The sequence below is a fragment of the Falco rusticolus genome, chromosome 14, assembly GCF_015220075.1.
Source record: "Falco rusticolus isolate bFalRus1 chromosome 14, bFalRus1.pri, whole genome shotgun sequence".
Classification (NCBI taxonomy): Eukaryota; Metazoa; Chordata; class Aves; order Falconiformes; family Falconidae; genus Falco; species Falco rusticolus.
In genome coordinates this window covers 1596200-1621824 of record NC_051200.1, presented here as the reverse complement: position 1 = coordinate 1621824, position 25625 = coordinate 1596200, and the positions used below count along the sequence as shown (strand labels likewise).

General features: G+C 48.6%; 2 protein-coding genes across 2 annotated transcripts; one reads left to right on the top strand and one right to left on the bottom strand.

Moving 5' to 3' along the window:
- Nucleotides 1-1948: 1948 nt before the first annotated feature.
- GLOD5 (glyoxalase domain containing 5) lies at nt 1949-4221 on the top strand. Its single transcript, XM_037408504.1, has 3 exons — nt 1949-2089; nt 3084-3239; nt 3451-4221. The coding sequence occupies exons 1-3, from the start codon at nt 1949-1951 to the stop codon at nt 3526-3528; spliced, it is 375 nt and encodes a 124-aa protein (XP_037264401.1). The 3' UTR covers nt 3529-4221.
- Nucleotides 4222-8497: 4276 nt separating this feature from the next.
- LOC119157441 (cis-aconitate decarboxylase-like) lies at nt 8498-13505 on the bottom strand. The gene is made up of 6 exons (XM_037408388.1): nt 13485-13505; nt 12838-12892; nt 10851-11038; nt 10584-10676; nt 10084-10289; nt 8498-9416 (listed from the first exon to the last, which is right to left on the bottom strand). Exons 1-6 carry the CDS (start codon nt 13503-13505, stop codon nt 8498-8500), a joined length of 1482 nt encoding a protein of 493 aa, XP_037264285.1.
- Between the last annotated feature and the right edge of the window lie 12120 nt (nt 13506-25625).

The window sequence follows — 25625 nt, the reverse complement described above, 5'->3', positions numbered from 1 at the left end:
GCTCGGAGGTGAGGCTGTTGGACACCAAACGCTGGCAGCAAGGAGGAGCAGTGACTTCCCGCTGTCTCTGCCCACAGCTGCCCCTGTAACTGGTGCCAGCACTGGCCATGCCGCAGCTGGGCTTGTGGGCGTCTGGCTCCTGCTCCAAGGGAGCCCCCCACAACTGCAGTGAGCAGATGCCCGGGTGAAACTGGCTTTATGCTGACCTTGCTCCTGTGTCAGCGGGGCTTTGAGATCCTTCCTTGCGAGGTGTTTCCCACACAAGAGAAAGCACCAAGAACCCCCGTAAGCTCAGACTGTTGATTACCCTCATGCTGCATCTCCTTGAATCTCCAGCATCAGCCTCACCCTCTGCCAGCTGATGACACCTAGCAGTCTGAAGGCAAATGGCAAGGCCAAAAAGGGGTTGGTGTAGTCGGCTGTCTTCCTGATTTGTGCCACTTAATGCTGCGTTAGTGTCAAGAGGCTTTATTTTCCATCTGTTTCCTCCCCCAAGAGGCAGCAGGAGTGTCAAGCTTCCCTTGCACAGGGGTGTCAGTGGAGAAATTGTTGAGGGTCTCAGAAGTGTGAATTGTCATTTGTGTCAGGATTTGGGGCTTTTTAAGAGTTAGAAGTAAATGTAGAGAGCTGTTACTGATTTGAAGGAAACTGGACTCCACTTGTCATTGAGGGGCACGTCACAGCCTCCCTAGTTTCCACACCCAGGTTTTCTGAAGGTAAAACCAACCAAACCCAAAAAGAAATTAAAACTTCAGGGCCAAATCCATTTCCTTTTCACAGCTTAGTGCAAAGGTGCTCCCAGGCTCTGGGGAACAGCAGAAGACCTGCTGCCATGGAGCAACACAGCCCGAGCCTGCTTTAAATGTGTGTTGATGATCAGAGATTCAGGGATCATCAGTGGGTCATTGGAGTCATCAGAGCAGGAGCATCAGGGATCCTGCTCTGGTGTGGATGGGGCTGCAGTGAAGCAGAGATGTGACAAGTAGGTCACTGAAATATTTCCAGCATTCTTTATTTTCCTAAACATGATTTTCTCCTGCCAAGCCACTCACCCATTTGCCCCTTGGGCTCGGTTCCACAGTGCAGTTGTGTTGGTGGCAAGTTTCCATCCTCTTGGTGCTGGTCAGGGCCACAGTCCCTATCTTATGATCCCATGATTTACATCTACATTACATAGGCACCAGAAGGGATTCTGTTCCCTTCCTGCAAGATGACGACACAGCGCCTTCCCATGGGGACACCAGGCAGCTACTTCAGCCCTGGTGCTCTCTTCTCACAGGAATGTTCTTCCCCTAGAGACATCCTGATGGGTCACTTCCAGCTCAAGAGGATTCTGTGATTTCCTATCACACTGCCAGGGCCCAGCTTGTCTTCACTCTCTGTCTTTGCTCCACTTGGATGAGTGTCTGCACCTGGACATGAAAGAGGTTGGGAGGACACCAGAGAGAGTTGGAAGGAAGGATCCCATACATGGTCCATCCTTGGTGCACACAGGTTTTTGTGCACTGTGAGCTCAGCATCTCGGTGACATCAGCATCCAGCGAGGTCACCCAGCTGGTTCTTCAGATCTGGCCCCAGGCAGGGGCTCTGGCATGCTCAGGTGCCCCATCAAAGTGGGGGTCTGAGGGCCTTCCAGGGAGGAGAATTTATTGCTTCTGTACTTGTGCCACCTACAGGTCAAAAGAAGACCTGTTTGATCTCTATTCATGGTTCAGTTCATAGAATAATAGAATGGTTTGGGTTGGAAGGGACCTTAAAAATCATTTAGCTCTAATCTCCTGCCGTGGGCAGGGACACCTTCCATTAGCCCAGGTTGCTCCAAGCCCAGTCCAACCTGGCCTTGGAGACTGCCAGGGATCACAACTGCCTGGATCATTTCCCTGAGTACCTGGATGCTCCTAATTTTCATGTTTTGTGATTTTGCATGGTGGTTTCCCAGTCCTGAGATATGTCCTGGAAGGAAGAGTGTATGAGTCCACCCTCATGTTTCATCCAGCGTCTGGACCACCTTGTGTTGACTGTGAAGAACATTGAGGATGCTGTGTCCTTTTATTCCAAAGTCCTGGGCATGGAGGTGAAGACTTTCAAGGTAACATGGGGCATAGGCTCGGCTCAGGCCTAGGGGATCTGGAGCTGCAGTTCTGGCCAGTGGCTGGGCCTTGTGGATCTCTAATAGGTTCCCTGGGGCACCTCCTTGGGGTCAGGATGGTAGGACTAGCACAAGCTGCAGGCCATCAAGCTCCGAATTTCAACAGACTCAAGCTGAGTCAGAAGAAAGTCCAAACCTCGCTGCAGAAGGAGACAACGTGACAAAAAAAGAAAGCTTCTTTGAAAAACAATACCTAGGACTGAAGGAGGAGAATCCTCAAAGCCACGCATCTTCTGAAAATGTCTGACAGGCTCTTGTTTTGGTATTTCCATTGGCAAAGAGAGGAAAAGTTGGTTAACACTTTCAGAACAGCCCCAACTCATCTCCTGCCCAAGCGTCAGGCCACTTGGCCTGTTTTGGACATACACTGCACTTTTTTAACTTCCAAACTTATGTCCTTTTCTCCTGCCCCATCAGTCCTCTTCAAAGCAGTTGCACTCACATCCCAAGGCTATGGTGAGCTTCGGGGTCTTCTTCAGGTGGGCACAACTGGCAGGGCAGTCTCCTGGATATCCATGGGGTTTCAGGACTCAGCTGCCATATGAGCCTGCAGAAATCTCCTTGAGAGTCTGCAAAAAAAAGAGATGCCAAAAACTCCTTCATCACCTTCTGTCTGTTGCCTCACCTTTGTTCCCACTGCAGCATCAGCCTGCGCATTATTTGTGCGACTGCTGCCCAGGCAGGCTGGAGAGTGCCCCAAACGCAAAACTACATCACTGGGTTTGGAAGTAGCTGCATGTGGCTGTAGGACTTTCCTGGGTGACTCATGGGAGCTTTGCAGCGGTCAGTTCTTGTCTTGGGTTGCCACAGCAAGAGCCCAGAGCTAGCAGGACTACAGCCAGGTCCCCAGGACTTTTAGGACTACCCAGGTGAGTGGATGTTGAAGGCTTCCAGCCCAGTAAGTCTCATTGCACTTTCTTTTCTTTGGGGACAGGAAAATCGCAAAGCTTTACATTTTGGTAACCAGAAGTTTAACCTGCATGAGGCTGGGAAGGAGTTTGAACCCAAGGCTCGGTGCCCAGTCCCTGGCTCTGCAGACATCTGCCTTATCACACAGGTGCCCCTGGACCAGCTGCTGGATCATCTCAAGGTAAGGAAGGCACAGAGTGTCCACAGGGCAGTGTGACACCAAGAGGCATGAAGCCAGAGCATCCGAAGCAACACTTTCAAGGTCTGTGTCTCGGGGAATGTCAGAACTGTCTCATCCAGCAGCTCAGGTTTTCAAGGCAGGGGAAAGAGTACCCAGTGCCCTGATAAGACTACCTTAAGCACTGAACCTCTGCTCTTATGTCTCCTCCTAGGCCTGTGGGGTGATTATTGAAGAGGGTCCCGTGGCCAGAACTGGTGCTATGGGTCCAATAACATCCATCTACTTCTGAGATCCTGATGAGAACCTGATCGAGGTTTCCAGATACTGCACAGAAGCAGCTGCAGTCAACGGAGGGGAACCCTAACCACAACCCATACTCTGCTCGTGTCCCAGCAGGGGACAGGATGCAGAGGCCAGGCTTTTGATGGCCACTTTACAGGTTCAAGATTTTATTTTGCAAACCTGGGACAAGTCTCAGATCTCAGCCGTAAAAATAGGGCTGCATGAACCTCGAGAGTTTTCCCAAGGCAACCTGCTCAGCTCTCACCCCTGATTGTGAATCCTACTTTTATAAATCACCATCAATGGAGACTTCATGACAGATTCTTGCAAGATCTGTCCTGCTGCTGCTGCACTACACTTGTTGAGACATTTTTCCTGAAGCCTGACACCCCTTTTGCTGCAGTTGAAGCCCCTCATTTCTACACTGTCCACCATGAACACAAAAGAATTTGCCATTGCTCTCCTCTTTATAGTCACTTTTACACAGCTGAAGATTTCCGTCTCTCTTCCTCTCCATCTGCCTGCTTGCTTTGACTCAGGCTGGCTGGCATTGGTGGCTCTCACACCAAACCAGTGGTGTAATTCCAGCTGTGACTGTTGAAACCCAGTTCCTGCCTGGAAACCAGGAACGTGGCCTCAGTGCCTGACACAGTGCTCCTGAGGCCGAACCTCTGTGCCTCATACTTAGCTCTGCATAAATAGTTACAAGGTTCCTGTCACCTGGGATGGGAAAAAGCAGAGATGAGATGGCTGCATGGAGGGGACAGTGTCTAAATTTGGGGAGTTCACCCAGATTTATGAAGGGGTGGGAGGGAAATAAGGTGCTGAGAAGATGCTGGCATCAGCCAGAAAACATCAGTTCCCCCTTGCAGTCCAGCCTAGTTGCCCTGTTTCCGCAGTAAGGCAGCAACGGGGCTTTGCTCTGGCCCCTGCACCAGCTGTGTGTGTCTGGCCTGCATATCCCGCTGCCAAGGGAAGGATGCAACCTTGCACGGCAGCTTGGGGGTAGGGTGGGGGATTTGGTCCTCCTTTCCATCCCCATGCACAACACATTCCTGTGGACTGTTTCTCTCAGTACTTCATCTTGGGAATAGCAGCCTCCTTGCAAAACTTGACCCCCTGTGGCAACATGCCCAGAGCCTGGGAGAGCCTCTGGACCAGGGAGAGGAAGGCCAATGCTCTTGTCTTCCTCTGTCCAGAAGAGGCACCCATGGTTGCTCCAGGATCTCTGGCATCGAGCTGCCTGCATGGCATGGAGGGAGGCAGGGCTCACCGCGGTGAGGAGGAGGAAGGTGCTCCGGCAGGGCTGGGGCAGGGGGCTGCTGCAGCACAGTCCACTCTGACCGATGGCACTCAGGTGCTTGTGGGACTGTCCTAAGGTTTTTTCTTTCTTTAATTATTTAAAAAGCAATTCCTCAATTATTTAGAAAGCATAAAGCAATCAAGAATGACTTGGGGTTTTTCAAGGAGAGCAGTTCCCTAGCTGGCCACACTGCGGTAGCAATGTTATCATCACGGAAACGGTGTTGGAAGGCAGAGAAGACTCTTCTGACCTCTACAGTCAAAATCCTCCCTAAAATTGAAGTAATTCCTGAACTGTCCTATGTTTTTTTTTCTGGCGTTTCGGGAGAATTTTGCACCAAAATTCTCCATGGTGCAAAAAAATGCAAAGCCCTAAAAACCTGAGTGCTTCAGGTGCTCACAAGCTTGTGCCGGCGGTGGCCCAAGGGATGAAAGCTGCTCGAGTTGAACCAGTTGTGGCAACTAAAGACGAGAGTCGCCGTGGGAGAAAGCAGCCACCGGCATCTCATGAGCTTTACCCAGCGCATGGAGCCACGGTGGGGCCCTCCGGAGGGACCCCCGGGAGGGACCCCGGGAGCGGGGCCCGCGGCCCCGGCGGCGGCTGCTCTCCAGGGTGCTGAGGGCCGAGGCCGTGTCCTGCCCACGGGGGGGTCCTGCCCGAGGGGAGGAGGACCATGCCCACGGGAGGGAGACCTTGCCCACGAGGTGGGGCATACCCACGGGAGGGACCTTGCCCACGGGAGGGCCCTTGCCCAAGGCAGGGGGCATGCCCACAGGAGGGGGGGCATGCCCACGGGGGGTGGGGCTGGCCCACGGGAGGGGGACCTTGCCCATGGGAGGGGGCTGATCCTGCTCCCACCAGCCCTGCCTCGCATTCCCCCACTTTCGGCTGCTCAGGGCTTCTCCCTGGCCAAGTGCTTGTGCCAGCTGAGCCCTGGTAATTCCTGGCGTGGGACTGTAGTTATGGATTGATCACCAGCACGGATCCTGGCTGGCTCTGCACAGCAAGTCTCCTTTCATTCACTGAGCTTCCTACCATAAATATGTTTGCAGGGAAGTGCTTCCTTTTCTTAATTTTAAGTGTCAATTATCTTGGAACAGCAGTAGAAAGGACAATGGCTCTTTTCTTATTCAGCCTGAGAGAGGAAGTTGGGGACTTTGGTGGCACCATATTAATGACTGAATACCCTCAGTGTCACACAAGCTGGTCTGTAATTTTCACAGGCCATTTTTTCCGTTGGCTTTTTTAAGGCTTTGCTTCCCTGGCTAGGGGTTTGGGCCTCCTAATTACTTAAGGATATGAAACATTTGCTGTTTGAAACCAGAAAAAACAAGTGAGACACTTCCCTGGGCTGGGATACTGAAGGTGTTTTCAGGGTCCTAGGCTTTTAGAGGAACTACCATGAATGAAAAAAATCTCAGGAATGCTTTTAGCTCCTGGATGCTCTGGAAAAGCCACTTGCTACTTCAACCAATCAGGGGCCCAAGGAAAGGAAAGCTGGACCCTGCCAGCCTTCCCGTGCCTTCCCTTCCTAATTTTACATGTCATCTGTCGAAAGGTGCCACGATTGCACCTGATGGGACAGCCAAGACAAGAATGAGGTCTGGAAGGGTTTCTGGATTTCAGGGACAAAATGTAGCCTGAAACCCAACTGAAAAGTTCTTTATTTCTGCTCCAGTACCAACAGTAAAAGGTGCTAGTTCTCTCCTCCCATGCTCAGCTTCACTGCTACACGGCATCACTGCAGCATAGTGCAGAAGGCATGGGAATGAGAACATTGGAACAAATATTAGGACATTGAAACCACTGATAATGCAGAGATGTGTTGTTCCCTCCACTGAAGCCCACCTCAGTTCCGTCACTCGTATTGATTCCCTTGACAAATGTTGAGCTAATGGCTGACTTGGAAGGCACTGGCTCTGTGGGCTTCCAGCTCACTGGGCTGTGAAACATGGAATGACATTTTTGGTGATCTCACACCTGAGTCGAACCAAGGGAAACCAGAAGCTTGTCGTGGAAACTTAGCAAGTATTTGAAAACCATTGCTTAATGGAGAAACACTGGGGAACTTCTCCTTGTTGAGAGATTGTGTTTAATGACAGCCAGGTTTTGCTGGTTCATAGCTATTGTTCTCACCAGGAAAAATGGCCTGCAGGGCTCCATGTAAATATATGACTCTGGAAAAATCACTGGCCACAGGCCAGCCTTCTAGCTGTCCTGGCCTCTGCTGGGTTCCCCATCTATTGGATAAGCCTCTCTATTGCATATGTTCAGATTAAAACTGAAAACCTGATGATCTACATGATGTAGCATTAAATCTTTATGCAGAAAATTGTTTTACTTCAGTTCTTTATTCAGAAAGATTCAGTGTGAATATGCTAGACAGTAGGAGAGAGTGGATTAACAGGTGGGCAAACAGTTTTGCTCTGGCTGGAAAGTTCTCTGCATTGACCACTACCAGCAAGCTAAAAAGGAACCAGCCCACATTCCTTCTTGCCTGTCTAGTCCCATCTCGGTCCCCCTTGCAGAAGGCAACCCTCACTTCTGCAACAGATTCTGTACCTATATCATGATTGTATTGGAAACAAGTCCTTTGGATCAGCAATCACAATATCTGTTTAATGTACAGAGGAATATTGCATAGTTCTCCGTCTCACCGTTGAGAAAGGATGCAGGGTAAGAAAGCCTTTCAGTGAATGGCTACTCAGCACAAGTACTGATTTCATCCCAGCTGGGAAGATGGGTTAAGAACTGAGTCTCAGTTAGCTTTCCCTCCTCTCGTGGGAGAGAAACAGGAACTTCCCAATGTGAGTCACAGCGTGTATGTGCCCAGGTCACCATCCAGAGGTGCCCATCTCTGCAGAGACTATAGATACCACCTCTGGTGAGCCAGCTCTGAGTAGGTGCCTGGGCGACCGGCTCAAAGCCAGGAGGGATGATGTGGCACAGCCCTAGAACCAGCAGGGATCACCTCACAGGAGTCACAGGATGCAGGGTTCCTCACCTACCAGTTGCCTTTCACTCAGAAAAGACATACAGGTTTTAAGGGTCCTTGAACCATCCCTTGTACACAGAGAAATGGCAAACACTTCCCAAGTGCTGGAGAAATGGGGGGAGTTTACTGGAAAAGACAAAAACAATCCTCTGCCTGAGAATTTTGCAGGCAGGGCTCTTTACAGTAACTGATAGATTTCTCATCTGGCCAGCATGACTAACTCACCATGATCCAAAAGGTGTCCAGAAGAGCATTAAGGAAAACATACATTTTGCAGCTGAACTTCGTCGTCCCAGACTCAGAAGTCAGGCATTCTGCACAGACAAAAACTTTGAATGTAGCTTTAAAAAATATCTAGACACAATTCCTTCTGGGGAACCGGCTTCCAGATGATATCCCAGGATTCTCATAGATTTCCATGGGATTTTTTAAAATGTATTTTATAAATAGCCTTTCAGCTACTCAGACAACATCAACCATGCGTTGAAATTTAATCTGTGTTCTAACTACCGACACAGACACACCTCCTGCCTCGTGGGCTCCTTTGGTATTAAAGCGTCTACTTTGACTTCAAGGGGTGGGAACTTTCCTGTCTTTGGAAATCAATAGTAAAGCACCAATGAAGAAAGGAATCAAGAGTTACACCAGGACAAGTGCCTAATCAAAATTGCTGCTCCCTCACAGGCTGCAGGCCAGCTGGGAACTATCTGACAGATTCTCCAGGTTGTCCACCATAGTGATGATGGTTTCTATTTTTTCTTCTTGAAGCACATGAGAAGCGTTGGATCGAAACTTTTTCAGGAGCGATTCTTTGCTCAGAGGCTTCCTCCAGTGCCCATAGAAGGTGTCACATTTGCCTGTCAGGACATCCCCGCTGTGCAGAAGCAGTGCCACCTCTCCGTACATCTTGTCAAAGTTGGCCACATTATCTTCAGGGTGCTCCACCACCACTTTGTCCAGCAGCTCCCTTAGCTCCTGCCGGTGGATGCTGCTCTCTGTGAAGGAGCTGAGACCTACTTCGCCATCCAATAGGGCAGTACAGGCGTTGAACTGGAAGGAGTGTCTAGCCTGGTGTTCAGAGCTGGGGAAAGGCCGATTGATGTACTTCGACACTGGGATCTTCAGCACAATGGTGCGGATCAAAGAAGGAGAGAAGGACCCTGCATAGTTGATGAAGAGATTCCGGACAGACAAGGCAGCATCCACCACCCAGTGCATCCCCAAGTGGGCTGGGAATCGCTTGAAAGCAATATCCTGCTTCTCCAAGAGGAACTCATGGTGATCGCTTGGTGTGGACAGTGGTTTGGGTTGATAGACACTGTAGAAAGCACTGAACCCAGAGCAACCAGGGATATCATCCAGAATTAAGGGGTTAGCCTCCATCCCTCGAGCGGCCAGCAGTGCTGCTTCGAAGCCCAGGCGGGTGGCATTTCCGATATGTAATGGCTTGGCTTGGGTGGCAGCGTTTGCCATGGGCGCCCCGGCAAGAGATGCAGCAATGCCCAAAGCATGTGCGCACTGGGCTGTGCTGAGGGCGAGCAGTTTTGCAGTGGCCGCAGCACTGCCCAAGGTACCGACCACTGAGGGAGGGTGGAACCTAAAGGGGAAATTGCAGATATTATCATCTCTGCCTCCTTGGCACGGGAAGCAGCCAAGCTCCTCGCCTGCCAGACCTGCCTATGGAACTGGAAATGAACATGTAAGTTCCATAGGCAGGAACAAGCCAGCCAATGGAAATCCCTTGAGACTCACCTAATTCACCTAATTCAAAGTTTAGCTATCTAAAAACTAAGCATCTATGTGAAACTTCATTGGAGACCGAGTAAGTTCAGCATCTCCAGAAAGCAATTTTTAATTTTCCCTAAGAGTAGGTGGCATGGCTTGTGTCCATAAAACCAAAATTTCTCCCCCCCCCCCCCCCCCCCGACAAATAAGGTGGCTTCATCCAACATGCCCAAGAGTAACAGGTGCTGGCTGGTGCCACCCATTGCTCAACACCAGGGCACTGCCTGGTGAATGGCAGTTGTCACAGGCAGAAATCATGCCAGGCACTGTGCCCATAGTTAAGCTGTCTGCATGGCTGTGGGCTGCTGCCTGTCCTGTGCTCTTGCCTTGGTTAGTTTAGATGATGACAGTGCAGACCCAGTGGTAGTCCTCTTGAAGGTTATTTTTCAGGCAAGATCACTGGAGGCAACCAAATGAATGTGTGGTACCTCATCAGCTCACCAATCCTCTTCCTAGTCAGTGAAGAAAAGGAGGTTTACCTTTTTGGGATGTTGTGAGCCTCAGTGGAGAAATGCATGAGCCTTCCTTGCACTTCCAGGCCCACATTAAATGCCAGCAGGAAATCCATGCCATTGGGTTTGGTGCTTGGAGGTAGCATCTGGGAAGCTGCCAGAAGAGCCGGCAGAACAGCCCCTGATGGGTGAGTAGCAGGGTGCCAGGTGTCATCGAAGTCCATGGAGTGAGTCTGCCAGAGAAATAGGGATAAGGATGTGCCAGTGCAGGGGGCTGGAAGCTGAGGGACCTAGGGGTCCTTGCTGATATTGCTGAGGCTACCTCTGCAACAACATCCACCCAGTCCCCTGGTGGCCCCTGTGGTGGCTGTTTGGTCCCTCTAAAAGCAGTGCGCAAGACTGCAGAGGAGCCCGTGACTTCCTGTCCCCCACTGTCCCTCCCAATGACCAGTCTGCTTCCCCTAATACTAACTAGTGTCCTTGAAGGCACCGCAAAGCAGACCCTCTCCTGGAAGAGCCTGCCTTACCGCAACTCCATTGGTGAACGCAGCCAGCGTGGGAGAGAGCTTTACGCCTGGCTTGCCATAGACAGAGCTCACGGCAACTGAAGAGTACAGCTCCTGTGAAAGGGAAGGAAGTTCAGGTGAGGACCTTGAGTGAAGCAGTGACCGCGTGATACCAGAAGACCTCTCTACTGCAAGGCCAAAGCTCTACATCAGCCATGAAATAAGGCCTTGTTGGTGGTGCCTGGGTGGGGACCACGTAAGTACTTGGTAGTATGGGGCCATTCCTACCCGGCAGTACTGCAGAGCGATATCGAACACATGCGTCGTGCTGCCCACAAGGCCAACCCCAATGCTATCGAGGATCATCCTCTTGCTCCGGTGACGGACAGTCTTAGACAAGTGCTCAGGTCGAACTGCATGGATGAAGGAGGCAAAGCTGCTGGTCACGGTCTCCTCTGGAGCACTCCTGGCCACCACTGCAGCAGCGAGAGAGAGAGGGGAGGGGGTAAAGACATGTGTGGGCCATGTGCTGACAGCTCGCAGGTCTTCACTCTCTGGTCTCACTGAACTTACTGAGGAGCAATATCCAGTTTGGGACCATTGCACTTTTTAATTGCAGTGACAAATTGCTTTGTTTTGATGCATTTATAATTCATAGAATTATAATTATTATGACCCATTATAATTTACAATATAATTTTGAGAGTGCATATGAGAGTAGGAAAGCTATAAAATTAAATATAGCTAACATTTGTGTGATTGCAAGTCCATATATATGTATATATGTATGCAGGGGCTACACGCGCACATGCACATAGATAAAAGATGGTATTAACATTCAAATGAAACCAACCACATGAAAAATCAGATGACCGAAGCAAGAAAATAAAAATACTTTGTTTCAACATCTTACAGGAAACCTCATCAAAATTAGCAGGTACATACAACACTTCTTTTCAACAGAAAATATCCCAATTAACAAAATGGCCATTCCCTAATTTCACTAGCTTGTATTCATTTTTAAATGTCATGCTTAGTGACTCACAGTTTGCCTGCAAATGTATTTGGACTCACCTAGAGCCTAGGAGTCTAAAAACCACTTGTAAACACAGCTGAGAATGTCATCATTGCTGTGACTCACTGAAATAAAATTCACCCCTTGCAGCAGCTTGATGAAATATATTGCTATAGGAATCTGTAACACTCAGCAGTTTGGAAACCTTCTGCTGACAAAAATCTGTATCCTCTCTGTGTGCTCTGAGAGCATCTTCAGTAGACCGCAAACGAAAGCACCAACGCCCTCAAGAAGGGAACAGTGAAGTCAAGCTAGGTTGGAGAGGCTTCAGGAAAAACTGCTCAAATCACACTGCACCCATAAAATTCTGATTGCTTCCTTCCTGTCATCAAATGCCCTTTGTCACTTCAGTAGGCAGCGATATTTTTTTAACCCTTCAGTCAAAAGCATTTTGAGACCGCAATGTTTTTATCCTGGTATGGCAGATGTGCTGCAGAACTTAATAAATAAAATAATAATTAAAAAAAGACTCTGACCAAGACCAAATAGATCTGCATGGATTATTATTGTTATTTCTCTTGTTCTCAAGTGTATTTTAAGTAACATTAATTGCATTTATTCTATAGTCCTGGGTTAACAGATGGACTTGATCTCAAAGGTCTTTTCCAATCTAAATGATCCTATGATTCTATTAATAACATGTTCTAAAATGAGTTGACAAACTTATAATAGACCAAGTGGCCACAAGCAAAGTTCTGTGCAGTTTGTTGGAGCAGGGAAGCTGTGGAGGTACAGCACTGCCGAAGCCGGCACAGCGGCTGCGGGGCACGGAGGGCAGCCCGCCAGCCACCTCGAGCAATGCTGACAGCAAGATCAGGTGTAATAAAGAAGTAACGACAAACCGAGGAGTTAAGGATCAGAGCAACCTGATGACAGCTGCAATTTAAATATCTTACATTTATGGTCAAAGAGTAAGAATTTGGAAAGTCTGGTTCTAAATCAGTTAAAAATTCTGTCTGAGCGCAGGGCTAGCTGTCAACATTTTTACCACTTGTTACTTTTCTCCTGGTTCTTAAGCAACCGAGGGCAATAACCATCGCAAGACCCCCCTGGCATGCTTTGACTTCCAAGAATTTGAGTAGTTTATCTCAGTGCGCTTAGCCCAGCACTTTTTTTTTTTTTTTAAAGTAATTACATGATTATTTTGGGATGCTTTTTAAAAAAAGGGTACGGAATGCTGTTCTGCAGAGAGATACAAACCGTGAGCAGCAGTTTTGTGAACTTGCCGGGAGCTTGCCAAGAACTTCTGGGTTTTCTAGAGTAAAGAGAGAGAAAGAGCATTTCTCACCTAAGCTGCTTCATCTTTTTCAGAGCCGTTTTAGTGGCTGTGCCTCTAACATGGCATTGTAGGACACTTACAGATCAAACAAGCGGATAAAACTAACTACATATTTAAAGGAGAAAAAAAAAATATTTTCCAATGCTCAGTCCAGCAGGCGTGCCAAGAACAGCCAGGGAAATAAAGCAGTACAGTAGAAGGGGCAGCACAGCCTTTTCAAATCTACCATGAAATCCTCTTACGGCTGTGAGCAGGACCAGCTCAGAGTGGACACCAGGAGAAAAAAACCCACAGAACACGTCCCAACAACAACACCCTCCCCGCCATGGCACCGTACAAAACACGTCTGGGACACATAAAAGGGACAGGCATGGAAGGAACAGGTTAGTAACTATGAATAAAGTGTCTGTGAAAGCCATCTGATTTTGTTAGTATTGGGGCAGGTTTGCATTTAATGTCACGACTGTTTCGATCAGTTGAGGAACCACCCGCGAAATGACATTACCTCCTTAAAGTGAAAAAGGAAGGATCAAAGACGGAGAGGTTTCGCACACAAAAAAGTAGTTACCTGTAAGGTTAAGTAGACCATGCTGGTGGCTGTTACCACTGCTTGATGCCCAGCTCTGCACTGCTCTATTCGAGGGATGGGCGAGGTGTCTCTCCGAAAGGTGCTTTGGTGTCAGGGTTTATATATGCTTCTGAAAGGCAATTTGCTTTTTGTTTTTTTGCAACTGAATCTCAAGTGTGATGACATCATCCTCTGGGGACTGAGAGGGTGGGGGGAATAGATGAGGAGGGGTGTTTTTTCTCCACTGAACAGAAGGGAAACCCCCCTGGTTTCAGGAAATAAAAAAAGATTTAGGACAATAACTGACAAAGTTCAAGGAAATTCCTGTCTCCAAAATGCCACAGGTGCCAATGGGTGAAGCAACTGCCCCCAGGCTCCTCCTACAGAGGACGACTATAAAACTGGTATTTACCAGGAAATGAGAAGGACAAGAGCATCTTCACATTGAGCTGAAGTGTCACCAAACCAGGTAATCCAAGATGCAGAGCGAGAAGCATGGCATTGGTGGTTTTCTTTGATGCTTTTCTTGAATACATTCAGTGTTTTGTCATTTGGCTGGATCTTTTCATAGCTCTCCTTCTTCTAAATATTCAGATCTGTGCTGTTGCCTGCCATGTGCTGCCGGTTCATTGAAATGTTAGTGCAGACATGAACTCTGTAGCTTCCAGGAGACATTGGGACCCTTCGTTTGTTTGGACTTCGGGGGAATGCCATGGCTCTTTGCTTTGTCCAGTGGTGAAACCCGGGGACATTTAACGTGCTGCATGTTATTTTGTGTAGAATATCAGCCTGGCTGCATTTAAAACCAACCTGAATTTTCTACCGAATGCTAGGCAGACCCTTGATCACTCTGAATGCAGCAATGCATCTCGGGCAGCTTCATGCTGTTTTTCACCAGAAGACAGTCAGGGTTGTGATATTTAATCTGTCTGTGTAGCGTTGTCGTGCACTGTTAATCTTGCTGTGTGCTTATGCAGAAAGAATTGCATTTTATTCTCTTAACATGTTTATCTTGACAGACGCAGTATTTTCTCAGAGCTATATAAACATTTGTTATCATTAATAAGGTGGGATGGGAAACTAATTGCAAAATGCCACGGGGGAGTAAGTGTCTGAAAACTGAACATTGTGGTGTTTATATATGTGTCCCATGGCATGCTAAAGCCTTGCTCCAGCCTCCTGTGGAGGCAATGTCCATACCCCAGCATATTCCCATGAATATTTATCCAGGTGAAGCAGCACGGGCAGCAGATGCCGATGCCAATGCCAAGCAGATGCACATGGTGATGTCTGCAAAGCCCAGGTATAACAGCAAGGTGGAAAGGGCATGCAGAGGGGAGTCACCTTTCCTGGAGGGGGGTGAAGGGGAGTTATTGTGAGCAAAGCTGCAAGGAAAAGAAAAGGTGTTCAGAGGCTTCAGCCCAGCTGGCATGCTGGCCACATGGGCATGGCACAGAGGTCATGCTGAGGGGAGAAGAGCCAGAGGGGAGGCAGGACCTCACAAGCTGGTTCCGCAAACGCCAGGCTGAAGAATGCCAGAGGCAAGCAGGAAAAAGAAAGAATACGGAGGCAGCTGCATGAGTGAGGGGATGGCTTTGGCTTTGCCCTTGCTGCACAAGGGATTGTGCAAGGGAAGCATCACCCCCGGCTGCCCCATCTGCTCGGTACAGCCCGCTCTCTGAAGGGCCTGGCAGCAGCCCAGGTCTCCAGGTGCCTCCTCACTGTGGGGTGGTCTCCACCCTCGCCGTTTCCCAGACAGTGGCTGTGCTGGCTGGTACCCTGTGTACTGTGGCTGACCCCACAGGATAGAAAGGGACTTCCCGCTTGCTCCTCTGCCTCTGCACTGCCCTGTGTCCCCTGCATCATCCCTACTCAAAGAGTTACTTTGCACCAGTCCCAGCTGAAGATGCCCAGCTTGCAGGCTTCAGCACAAAGGAAGGGCTTGGTGGGAGATCCCTCCTCACTGTGTTGCGTGGAGCGGGGAGCAGCGGTGTCACATCATCAGAGTTCTGGGGTGCATGCAGACAAACGGGTCCTTATAACGTGCCAAAGGCAGCAGCTGAACAAAATGGACAGTGACAGCAGCGATGAGTGGTTTTATCCTGGGGACAAACAAGGCTTGGGCATACTTTGAACAGAAACCACCTCTGTTTCCATGCAGACCTTCATTTCTCCAGGTCTTGGTGCAGCCCACAGAGTTGCTGGTGCTAAGTACCTGAGACAACAAGGGGAGGGGATTAATTATTTGATGTATCCTTATGTTGCATGAAAGAGATGAGGGAAGACATGCATAGATGTTGAAACAGTCTTAGGACAGGGAGCGCAAGCCAATGTTTGCAGTGTGTGGGGAGATGCCATGGGGAGGTGTGAGCAGTGGGTAGGTCTGCAGCTGTTTCCAACCCCAAAACCTTCTCCTCCTAAGAGATGCTCCTTCACCCTCCTCCTTTTCCATATCTTGGTCTAAATCCTCTCGCATCCTTTCCCTTTACACCTCCGTAGCCCAATATGTCATAGTCTAGTATTTCTTTCCCCGCGTTCTCAGATGTCCTGTGTAGGCTTTCATGGTGAGCAGAGGGGAAGATCCCTGCTAGTTGTGCCTGTACACCCTTCACAAAACCAAGCTGCATGTCACAGGCACTAAAACTGCTCACACGGCTAGTCACACAGGAACGGCCAACACAGTGAGCCTTGGCGAACTGAAACCCACTTCTGCGAGCCAAGGAGTCACCTGGCCAGCACATCTTTCTCCAGAAAACCTATCCCATCCTCTTCCAGAGACCGACTCTAAACAGGGGCTTGTTGCAGTGTGCCTAGAAAGCTGCTGTCTGAGTTATTTCAGAGCTAAACATCTGGAGGAACTTAATATTGTGGCCTGCCTCCAAGCGTAACCATTTAAACAAAACCACTTATTTCTATCTGAATGTCATTTAAAATAATAATAAAAAAAGACAGTGTCATGGACTCCACAGGTAGCTGCTCGGCTCTTCCTAAGGGCACACCATTTTTGAGGGCCTCCTTCAATACAAATGATTGATGTTACAAGGGAGTGTTCCTCCCACAGAACTGTGAATTGGTGCATCTCTCTTTCTGAACCCAAAAACCTGACCTTTAGCTCAACCAGATAAGTGAATGAATTAACTGTCCCCCCAAATTTCACTTGAAAGTTTTTATCCTTTCCACATTTCATGAGAGTTTTAAGCTGCTGAATATGTTCAAAGCTGTTAGGAGTAAATTTAACCTTCCCCTGTTTCTGTGAAAATTATGTCCTTTAGATTAAATGGAGAGAAGGAAAAATGGGTGTTTTAGTGGAACAAAAGAGTACAGAGGCCATTGATGTCTGCAAAACGTGTATGTCTGCTGAGGAATACTGTGTGTTTAAAAGCAGTCACTGGGATTTAGGTTCATTAATATTCACAAAAGTATTTCTGCTTTGGGTGGTGCTCCTTCACTCCTCCTCCCTTCCCATATCAATGGTAGTGCCACATGCTTTCCTTTCTTTCCAAAAAGCTTTTTGGAATGGCTGAGAAGAGAATACATCACTTTCTGCTTTTCCAGCTCCTTTAGGTCATAACATGTTCTAAAAATATTGCTGTTTTATTTTCACCTTTGTTTCCTAACAAAAACCTCCAGAGAGAAAACTCCAGCTCATGGTACCCAGGAGTGCGGAGGAATGGAAATGTGGGGGCTGCCTGCAAACAGACGAGTTAATGGTAGAAATATGAAGGGTTTGAAAATAGACTATTTAGTCACCAGGGTTTCAAGAAAGGGATGGAGCTGGAAAATTCCATCTGGAAGGGAGACTGCGTATGTGTGCGTCGTGCCTGTCTGTTTGTCTGTAACAGTGGATAAGACACGTCCTGGAATGGCTCAAAAATACCTTGTGGGTTTCGTCTGAATGTTTGTTCGTTTGTGTTAGGCTATTCATTCCTCTCCATCTCCAGCAGCCTGGAGAAGAGGGGATGGGAACCATCGCCACCACCTGCAGCGCTTTGGGGCACCTAAACATGTTTTTGCCAGAAATCCTTGTAGCCTAAATAGGTTGTGTGTGTTTTTTCTGGATAGGACTCTGGAAATTAGGCACCTAAAGGTCTGCTTTGAATTGAGCCTTTGTCTGGAGCAACGAGTGGGGAGGCACTATGGAAACACCTGAGCCTGTCACCAGTTTCTCCCTCCTCGGAGCAGGGGCACGGCTCTGAAGGCTGGCTGAGCGCCCAAGCCAAAGCAGCACTGGTCTAGACACCAACAACGGTGAGGTTGTGGGGGCAACCGCCGACGCTCTTGTTTTGTCTGGAAGGGCCATGGCGAGCACGGTGGGGTTCGCGGCCGTCTTCTACAGCGAGCCAGCGGTGCTGGGGCTCCTCGCGAATGTGGTCAGCGCCTTCCTCCTCTGCCTGCAGAACTTCACCGTGGCGCACACTGGCCTCAGGCCACAGGGCACGGAGGACATCCTCGCAGGTGGGTGATGCTGCTCGTGGGGGGCACTGGCACTGCTGGTCAGGGGTGAACTTTCCTTGGGAGCGCCAGGCAGGATACACTTTCTGAGAGTCATCCTCATGGGCCAATGGACAGTGCTGGTGGGACAGGTGGGGAAAGGTGGGCTTTCTCCAATGCACATAAGGTCTGTGCACTCCCAAGGATGGATGCTCCTCCTTCCCCAGCAACTGCCAGGAATCTGGTCCCAACCATATGCCATTTCCATATCTTCATAGATCCAAACCACTCCTGGACCTGCTCACCATACCAAGGGGCTCAGTGGGCACACACCAAGGCTCAGCACAGACATTTATCATAAAGGTGGAAAGAGAGGGGAAGACAGAGGCCATAGGGCTGGTCACAAGAAGGCTGTGGGACCTGCCATGGGGTGTCCCCCAGAGTTTGGAGATACAGCACTGCTTCCAGAAGCTCTAACCTTTTTGTGGCTTGCTTCCTACCTGATCTCCTTCATGTGTCTCTCAGGTGTCCACCTCATCCTGATTGGAGGCTTTGTCCAGCTCCTGGCAGGATTCCTTGCCTTCCGGAAATACGACCACCTTGGAGGTGCAGCCTTTCTTACCTTCTCCGCTCTGTGGAGCAGCTATGGGGCTACGCGCATCATTGCAGCCGGTGACCCCTCCATGCAGAACATAACACTGCCCTCGGGGAATGCCAGTCACCTCCTGCCCACAGGCATGGCCCACCTCTCTGCCAGCCAAAGTGCGGTGGCTGGGCTGGTGGCCTACATTTCCATCTCCTTTATCCTCTCCTTCTGTTCAGCCACAGTGAACTACATCATGCCCTTCATATTCGGGGCCATCGCGCTTGCCCTGATCTTTGAAGCAGTCGCACTGTTTGGCCAGTGGGCCCTGATTGTGTCAGGTGTCATCGAGCTTGTCATTGTCATCTGCGGGCTGTATGGAGCAGTAGCTCTCCTGTTCAAGGGCATCACACAACGGTACGTCCTTCCGGGCTTTGGGCATCCTCTCTTCAATGTCTTGCTACTGGGGTCAGCACAGAAGAGCTCTTCCAAGGCCATTGGGGAAGAAAAGAAAAAGAACACGAAGTATGCTGAGCCGATGGCCCTGGGCAACATCTGCGATACTGTCTCTTCCTTTATATTTGCCTTTTACTTCTTTGGGTACATGAAGACCTTCTGTGTTGGAGCAGCATGGATATCCATCATCTCCAGCTGTCAGCTGCTGTCCAGCTTCTACAGCTATCTGAGAGGTGATGTCTACTACACTACCAAGTTTGGTGTCCACAGCCTCTACTGGCTGGTGATGTCTTGGGAAGAGATTATACTCACCACCTTCCTTGGGCTGCCCCAGGCTCAGGAAAGCAGGCTGGGAATGTTTGGAGGGTGGTTCTTCCTGGCCATTGCCTGCGTGCTGTTTCTGCTGTCGACCCACAAAGATACCCTGGAGATGCTGCAAAATGCCTCGTTCATCATCCTCACAACTGCCTTCATCCATCAGATCCCAGTGGGAGGTGCTTACCCATTCCTCGGGGCTGCCTGCAGCCTTTGCACCGCTCTCTCAATGTACGCCACTTTTGCCACCCTTATCAACTCCATCGGGGAGAAGGCTTTGATTCCAGTTGGCGTCCAGGCTATCTCCAGCTCAGCTCTTCAAACCACACTGACAGCTGTCAAAACCTACTTCACAAGGTCAAATAATGTCCCAAGTGGCACCAGTGCTGAAGTGCCAGATGCCTTGTTCTACATCTGCAATGGCCTGGCTGCAGTCTCTGCCATCCAGGGTAGTTTCAGTGACTCCAGCAGACAGCAACTCTCCATACCCTCTGTGCTCATCCCAGGAGCCATAATGCAGCTGTACGTCTGCAGGATCCAGGTTCAAGGAGGGAGAAGGTTTGGTTGCATTCTTCCATTCTGTTATGCTGCCTTCTGGGGAGCGTGGACCTGGCTTCGGTTTGCAGGTAATGCAATGTGAGGGTTCCTAGTTTGCTTACTCACCAAAAAATAAAGAAAAAAAAAAAAAAGAAAAGGGATGCTTTTAGGAAATTTCAGTTTGCTTTCTTCAACTTAATTCCTTCTCCCAGGAGATTCAAAGACACCGGATTTACCAATATTCCTCCTTGTAAAAAGATAATGACCAAACAGCCCACCTTGCATGCATGTAATTGGTTGCCATTGCTGCAGTCAGTCACTTGGTACCCTCCCAGCTACAGGGGTCTGAGCTCTGTCTTTGAGTCCAGTAGAGGTCCAGATTTCCCTGCTAAAATATTGTGAGACAGCACTCAGGCTGTCTCTGGGCTGTCATCTCAGAATAACAGTTCAGGAGATGCTTTTCAGCAATGAAAGACTCCAGGTTCTGAATTTATTCTTCAGAAGCCTGGAGCAATTGATCTTGGTTGGTCATAACCATGAAAGAAGCCCTTAGGATGATGAGCCTGGGCTTTAAAAAGCCTTATGCAGCTCCAGGTGGGCAGCATGTTCCTACAGCCTCCATGCCAGGCCCTATTAAAATGAGCACCTGTGGGGAAAGTTAAAGCTGTTACTGAAAAGACATGGCAAGAAGCTATTCATGTTTCCAGCCAGACCCTGTTTGTCAGAAGTAAAATCATCAGCTTTTTTGGATAACCATCACTGGTTCTTCAGTTAATACCTCAAATACTTTGCATTGTAGAAGCAACGGGTTTCATTGCGGTAGATTTTCTTTATAGCAGCCACCAGCAGTTAGTTTGAACTGCGAACTGCAGATATGTTGGCCTTCTGTCACACTGCACTTACTGGTTTGCTCACAACTGAATCTGCTGGTCCCATTTCAGGCCACTTGGTGAACATCGGTGCGGGGAACAGCGAGGGATTCACTGCGGGTTCTATTGCCTTTCTGGTGCTCAATGTTTTCTTAATTATTTTAGGTAAGTCTCAGTACCGTATGTGATTGTTTATTGAGGGGTATTTGGGATCAGATCTTTAATCGTATCTGTGGTCAGTCTGTGCTGGAGGTGCACAAGTGAGGGACTCTCAGCTCTCTCTGTCACCCTGATTAAGCAAGAACTGAAATGTTTTGCCCGCAGCCAGTAACAGAAGCTGAGTTGGGCTTAGAAGAAACAGTCATAAGGGAATGGAAGAACGTTTCAAAGAAAATAAAAGGTTCAAATAAGGTGAAAGTGTTAGATGGACTGGGCCACTGGCATGTATCCACAGTCACCCTCCAGCCCAGCTGCTGTAAATCAGAATCTTCTTGGCTGCCTAAGAAGTGTTTTCCATGTGAGCATGGTGTACTGGCAGATGAAGGGTTTGGCAGCTTGTCTCTTGAAAGCTGAGGGCTGAACAACATAGCCGTACCTCTCTGCTCCTCCATGAGCAGGGAAGCCAGATCATGGACTGCTCCGTTTAATCAAATAAGATTAAGTTGATTTAGGAGCTCTTCTGCTGTTTTACACATGTTTTTATGGGCCATTCTCTGATGTGGGTCCCTCTTGTTTCTATTTCTTTTCACAGCCTCCTCTTTTAACATGGTGCTTCTCTGCATGACCGTTGCAATGGAGCTCTTGACCATTTGTTTTCTGCTCTTTACGTTGGACAATCTTGCTTTGCCATTTGAAAGTGAGTTTTAGGTGAACTTGGCCATCAAACCTTCACCCACAGAGCGCAGTGAGTGGGTGTCTTGTTGGGGAGCAATGCTCTGCACAAGCTCTATACAGACAAAAGCAAGCAGGAGAGTGTGTCATCTTTCCCTACAAGACTGGTGTGCGTGCAAGCTACAGGTGCCTGAGCCTTCTGGCTCCATGACCGGAGGAGAAAACCTTACCTTGTATCGTAGAATCATAGAATCGTTTAGGTTGGAAAAGACCTTTAAGATCATCGAGTCCAACCATAAACCTAGCACTGCCAAGTCTGTCACTAAACCATGTCCCTAACCAGGTCCTTGACCTTTCTAATAAACATTTAGGTGTGGCTGATACTGCTGGATCAAGACAACCCCCTGAGGTTCTGTACAGTTCAGTGAGCTAAGATTTGGGATGAACCAAATGTGCCACTGGTGTGAATGGCTGTAGCTCTGTGGAAGCTTTGGCTTTGCTGCAAGTGACAATTTTATTAGCAATTACATACAGTGCTTTAGCCAAATGCTTCATAGGAGCTTTTCTGCCAGGACAAAAAAAAAAAAAAAAAAAAAAAAAAAAAAAAGAAAGGGCATATGGCTGAAGATGCACAGGTAGGCAAGCCTGGAAATGCCTTAAATTTTTAGACCCACAAATATGCTGGACTGCAAATGTTGCATGACAGGAAAGCCTGAAATAAGTTGGTAATGTTGGGAAGTCATGAGACGTAGAAGAAAATAAAACTTTGTCATCACCCTTCCTGCCTTTGACTCTCTGGGCTTTTTTTTCCAGTTGTGATGCTAAGCATCTTCAGCATCATCTGCTTCTACGGAGCAACAGCATCGCTTACAAACAGCATCTTTGGGAAGGATCTCATGATGATGGGAACCCCTCTGTTCACAGTAAGAGGTTTTTTGCATGATGGTATAACTTTCCTAGTCAGGGGGGATATCCTGGGGTCTTCAGTCTTACCTAGAGGAGTTCAGATTTCCATTGGATTTCCCTTCTTTGAATCCCTCAGTGCTATTCAAAATCCAAGTTGCAGCATTTCTGTAGGAAGCGATGAGCTGAAAACAAGCTCTCTTCCTTTATGAACAAGGAAACCCAGAGGAAGGGCAGGGACATTTACAAAACTCTTCCCTTGCTCCAAAATGCCTGTCTCCATGGTTCTGTGGAATTAGCCATCTCCAATCCAAGAACTGCTGACAGACGGAGTTTTAAAGGGCGTAACCTTGGGAGCAGGGGGGTAGGGAATTGGAAGCTTCCCAGGCTGGACAGCAGGAGTTCCCCACTGTCTCTGTTAACTTCAAACTCTTTCTGCTGTCCTGTAATGTCTGACCAAGGCAGTTCCACTCACCTGGGTTGACTGACCTGACAGCTCTAATTCCTGCTGCAGGGAAACAGTTTCATTAAATCAGCACTTCTAACCATGCGAGAAAGCATTTGAAACTTCATCTTATTCAAGTTCCTCTGGATTTAGGATTCCCTAGCAGCTTCCTCAGGTCACTTTGGAAAGCAGTTACTCCTCCAGGAAGCAGTCACTGTGCTGTGTGGGATTCACCTCCTGTCAGAGCAGGCAGTTCAGGTGTCCGCACCTCAGCTAGTCTCGTTGATTTTGTCACTGGGACAGAAGCAATCCTTTCCGCCTTGTAATTAACCTCACCTACTTTAGGTGAAGCACCCCTAGAAGCACTGCCTCTTCCCTTTGCCAAGGGAGCATGGCACAGTGAGATACCTGCATTTGGGTGGACTGCGTCCTACCTTGTGTTTCATATGTTTGCTTATTTCCACCGTAATGGATTTATTGTCTCCTGATTATTGCCAGGTTGAGAGCTCTAAGAAGGACACCGAAGATCCTCCACCTTGCATCTGCCCCAGGTCCCACTGTACAAGTGGCTTGAGGACTATTGCTGCTTTGCTGAACACTGGGGCGGTGTGCGGTGTCCCAACAGACACTGTGTATGCTTTGGCAGCCTCTTGCAAGCACCCTCAAGCCATCGAGAAGGTCTACAGAATCAAGGTGTGAATACAAGGCAGTCTTCTTGTTACTTGGATTCTGTTTATGTCCTATAGATGAGTTTTGTGCAGAGGCAGAAATGGGAGCCCCTTGTTTCAAGTTGTCCTAAAGCTCAGATTCTGACTGTGGATAGACTTTATGAGCAGCCACACCAAAACGTCATGGACCTTTTCCTGAGCTGAGCAGCCTGGGGTGAAGCTCTGGGTGTGGGGCACTGGGAATGAGACAGCTACATCCTGCAACGCACAAACCCAAACTGGAACGGCCCCAACACTTGTCACAAGTGGGTCTGAACCTGCATTTGTCCCCTCTGCCTCACAAAGTGCTGAATCAGAACCCCAGGTCTAAATTTCCCCAGACTTTTGGAGACATTCAGTGCTGGAATCAGACCCAAAGTTTGCACCTTCAATACAACTTTTGCAGCCTGGCCCCATCTACTCTCCATGAGGCAATTTCCTGGCTAGCCTGGAGAAATAAGCATAACAGACTATCTCAGCTGGCACTTAGCATGTACATCAGCAACAAAGGCAGTCTTTTCTGTCCTGCTTTGGTGCCAATGCTAACCTTCCTTGTCGATGAGATAATATAAACAGAATGTAAATACATGCCCAGTTCCTTAGTCACTTGGCCCCACTGAAACTGATGTCAGCTGAGGACTGAAATGACACTGCTTTGTGAGCTCTTTTTATTTTCCCTCCATATCACTGTTCAATTTACAGCAAGCTTATTTCAAAGCACTGAAGAACTGAAGAAGTGGTAGATATTGGTTTGCAAGGGTTTGGGCTCTCCTTTCCATTATCCTGTTGTGAATTGGTGGGTTTGACCTTGATTCATACCAGCATAGGTTAGAAGAAAATCAGACCCCTGATGTATAAGATGTTAAAAGCACTGATAACGAGCCAAGTGTCGTCCCCCCTGTGCTGGTTATGTCTAAAGCATGGGAATTGGATGCATCCCACCAGGATCCCAAGAGCAGACTGCTGTTCTCTCTCTTCTTCAATTTGCACATGCAGACCTGAGCTGGAGCATCAATCACAGCGTGCAGTCGTCCGTCCCCGCCCCCCCCCGTGCTCCGGACTTTGTCCAGAGGCAGCATCTTGCTTGCTTGGAGGTCCTGGTCCCTGGGAAGCAGGCAGACTAGGATTCCAGTGTGCTTCGATCTTCCCAACACAAACTTTCTCTCTTCATTTATTTTTTCCCCTCCTTCCCTGCCTGTTTTGCAGGACAGGCCTCAAGAGAAGCCCATCTGCATCTTTATTTCAAACCTGGACCAGCTGCGAGCAGCTGCTCCCCCCATCAGCCCACTGCTTTGGGAATTCATGGAAAATGTTTACCCAGGTGGCGTTGGCTGCATTATCAAGAAAGGAGAGTGGCTGAAGAAGCTAGGTGAGATGAACAGGACAGCTCCACTCCCCCTCTTTCATGTTTTCAACACGGCAGGTCTGCAATCTGCATACCCTTTGGGATGTCAGTGGGGAGAGATTCTGTTCTTTTTATCCTGAGAAAACATCTCTGGAGCTTGTACATGCCTTGGTAAATGTTTAGCAGAGGGTGTTAATGAGCTGGCATGACTCATTAAGTGTGAGGCATTACGATGATTTCTTTAACCCACTCCAGCCTGAAGCAAGAGAGGCTCATTGCCCTGGGATGGTCACCTCTTTCAAGCCCATAGCTGGTAGCTAGGAATGAGAAACCCTGAGTGGAGGATCACAAACAGACGAGAGGTCCTGGGGAGGGGGGAGATGGCGTTCCGATGGGCATCCCTTCTCCTCGCCTCTTCCTTCCTACCATACGGGCACAGTCGAAACGCTGTGAGCAGCAGAGTATGATTCACGCTCAAACGTGGCTTCTGGGAATCAACAGAAATGTTACAGACTAGAGAAACAGTAGGAGTTAGGCATGCTTAACAGGCAGAGGTGTGTGACAGAGGGTGGGAAGGTAGGCAATGATCACAAGAAGTTATAGTCTGTAATATAGGCAGATCCTATGTCCATGAAAACAGCTATGCTGATCTCCAGACCCTTTTCCTTTTTACCCAGTTAGTCCCAAAATCTTACCATTGCTCTCATGGATTTCTGATT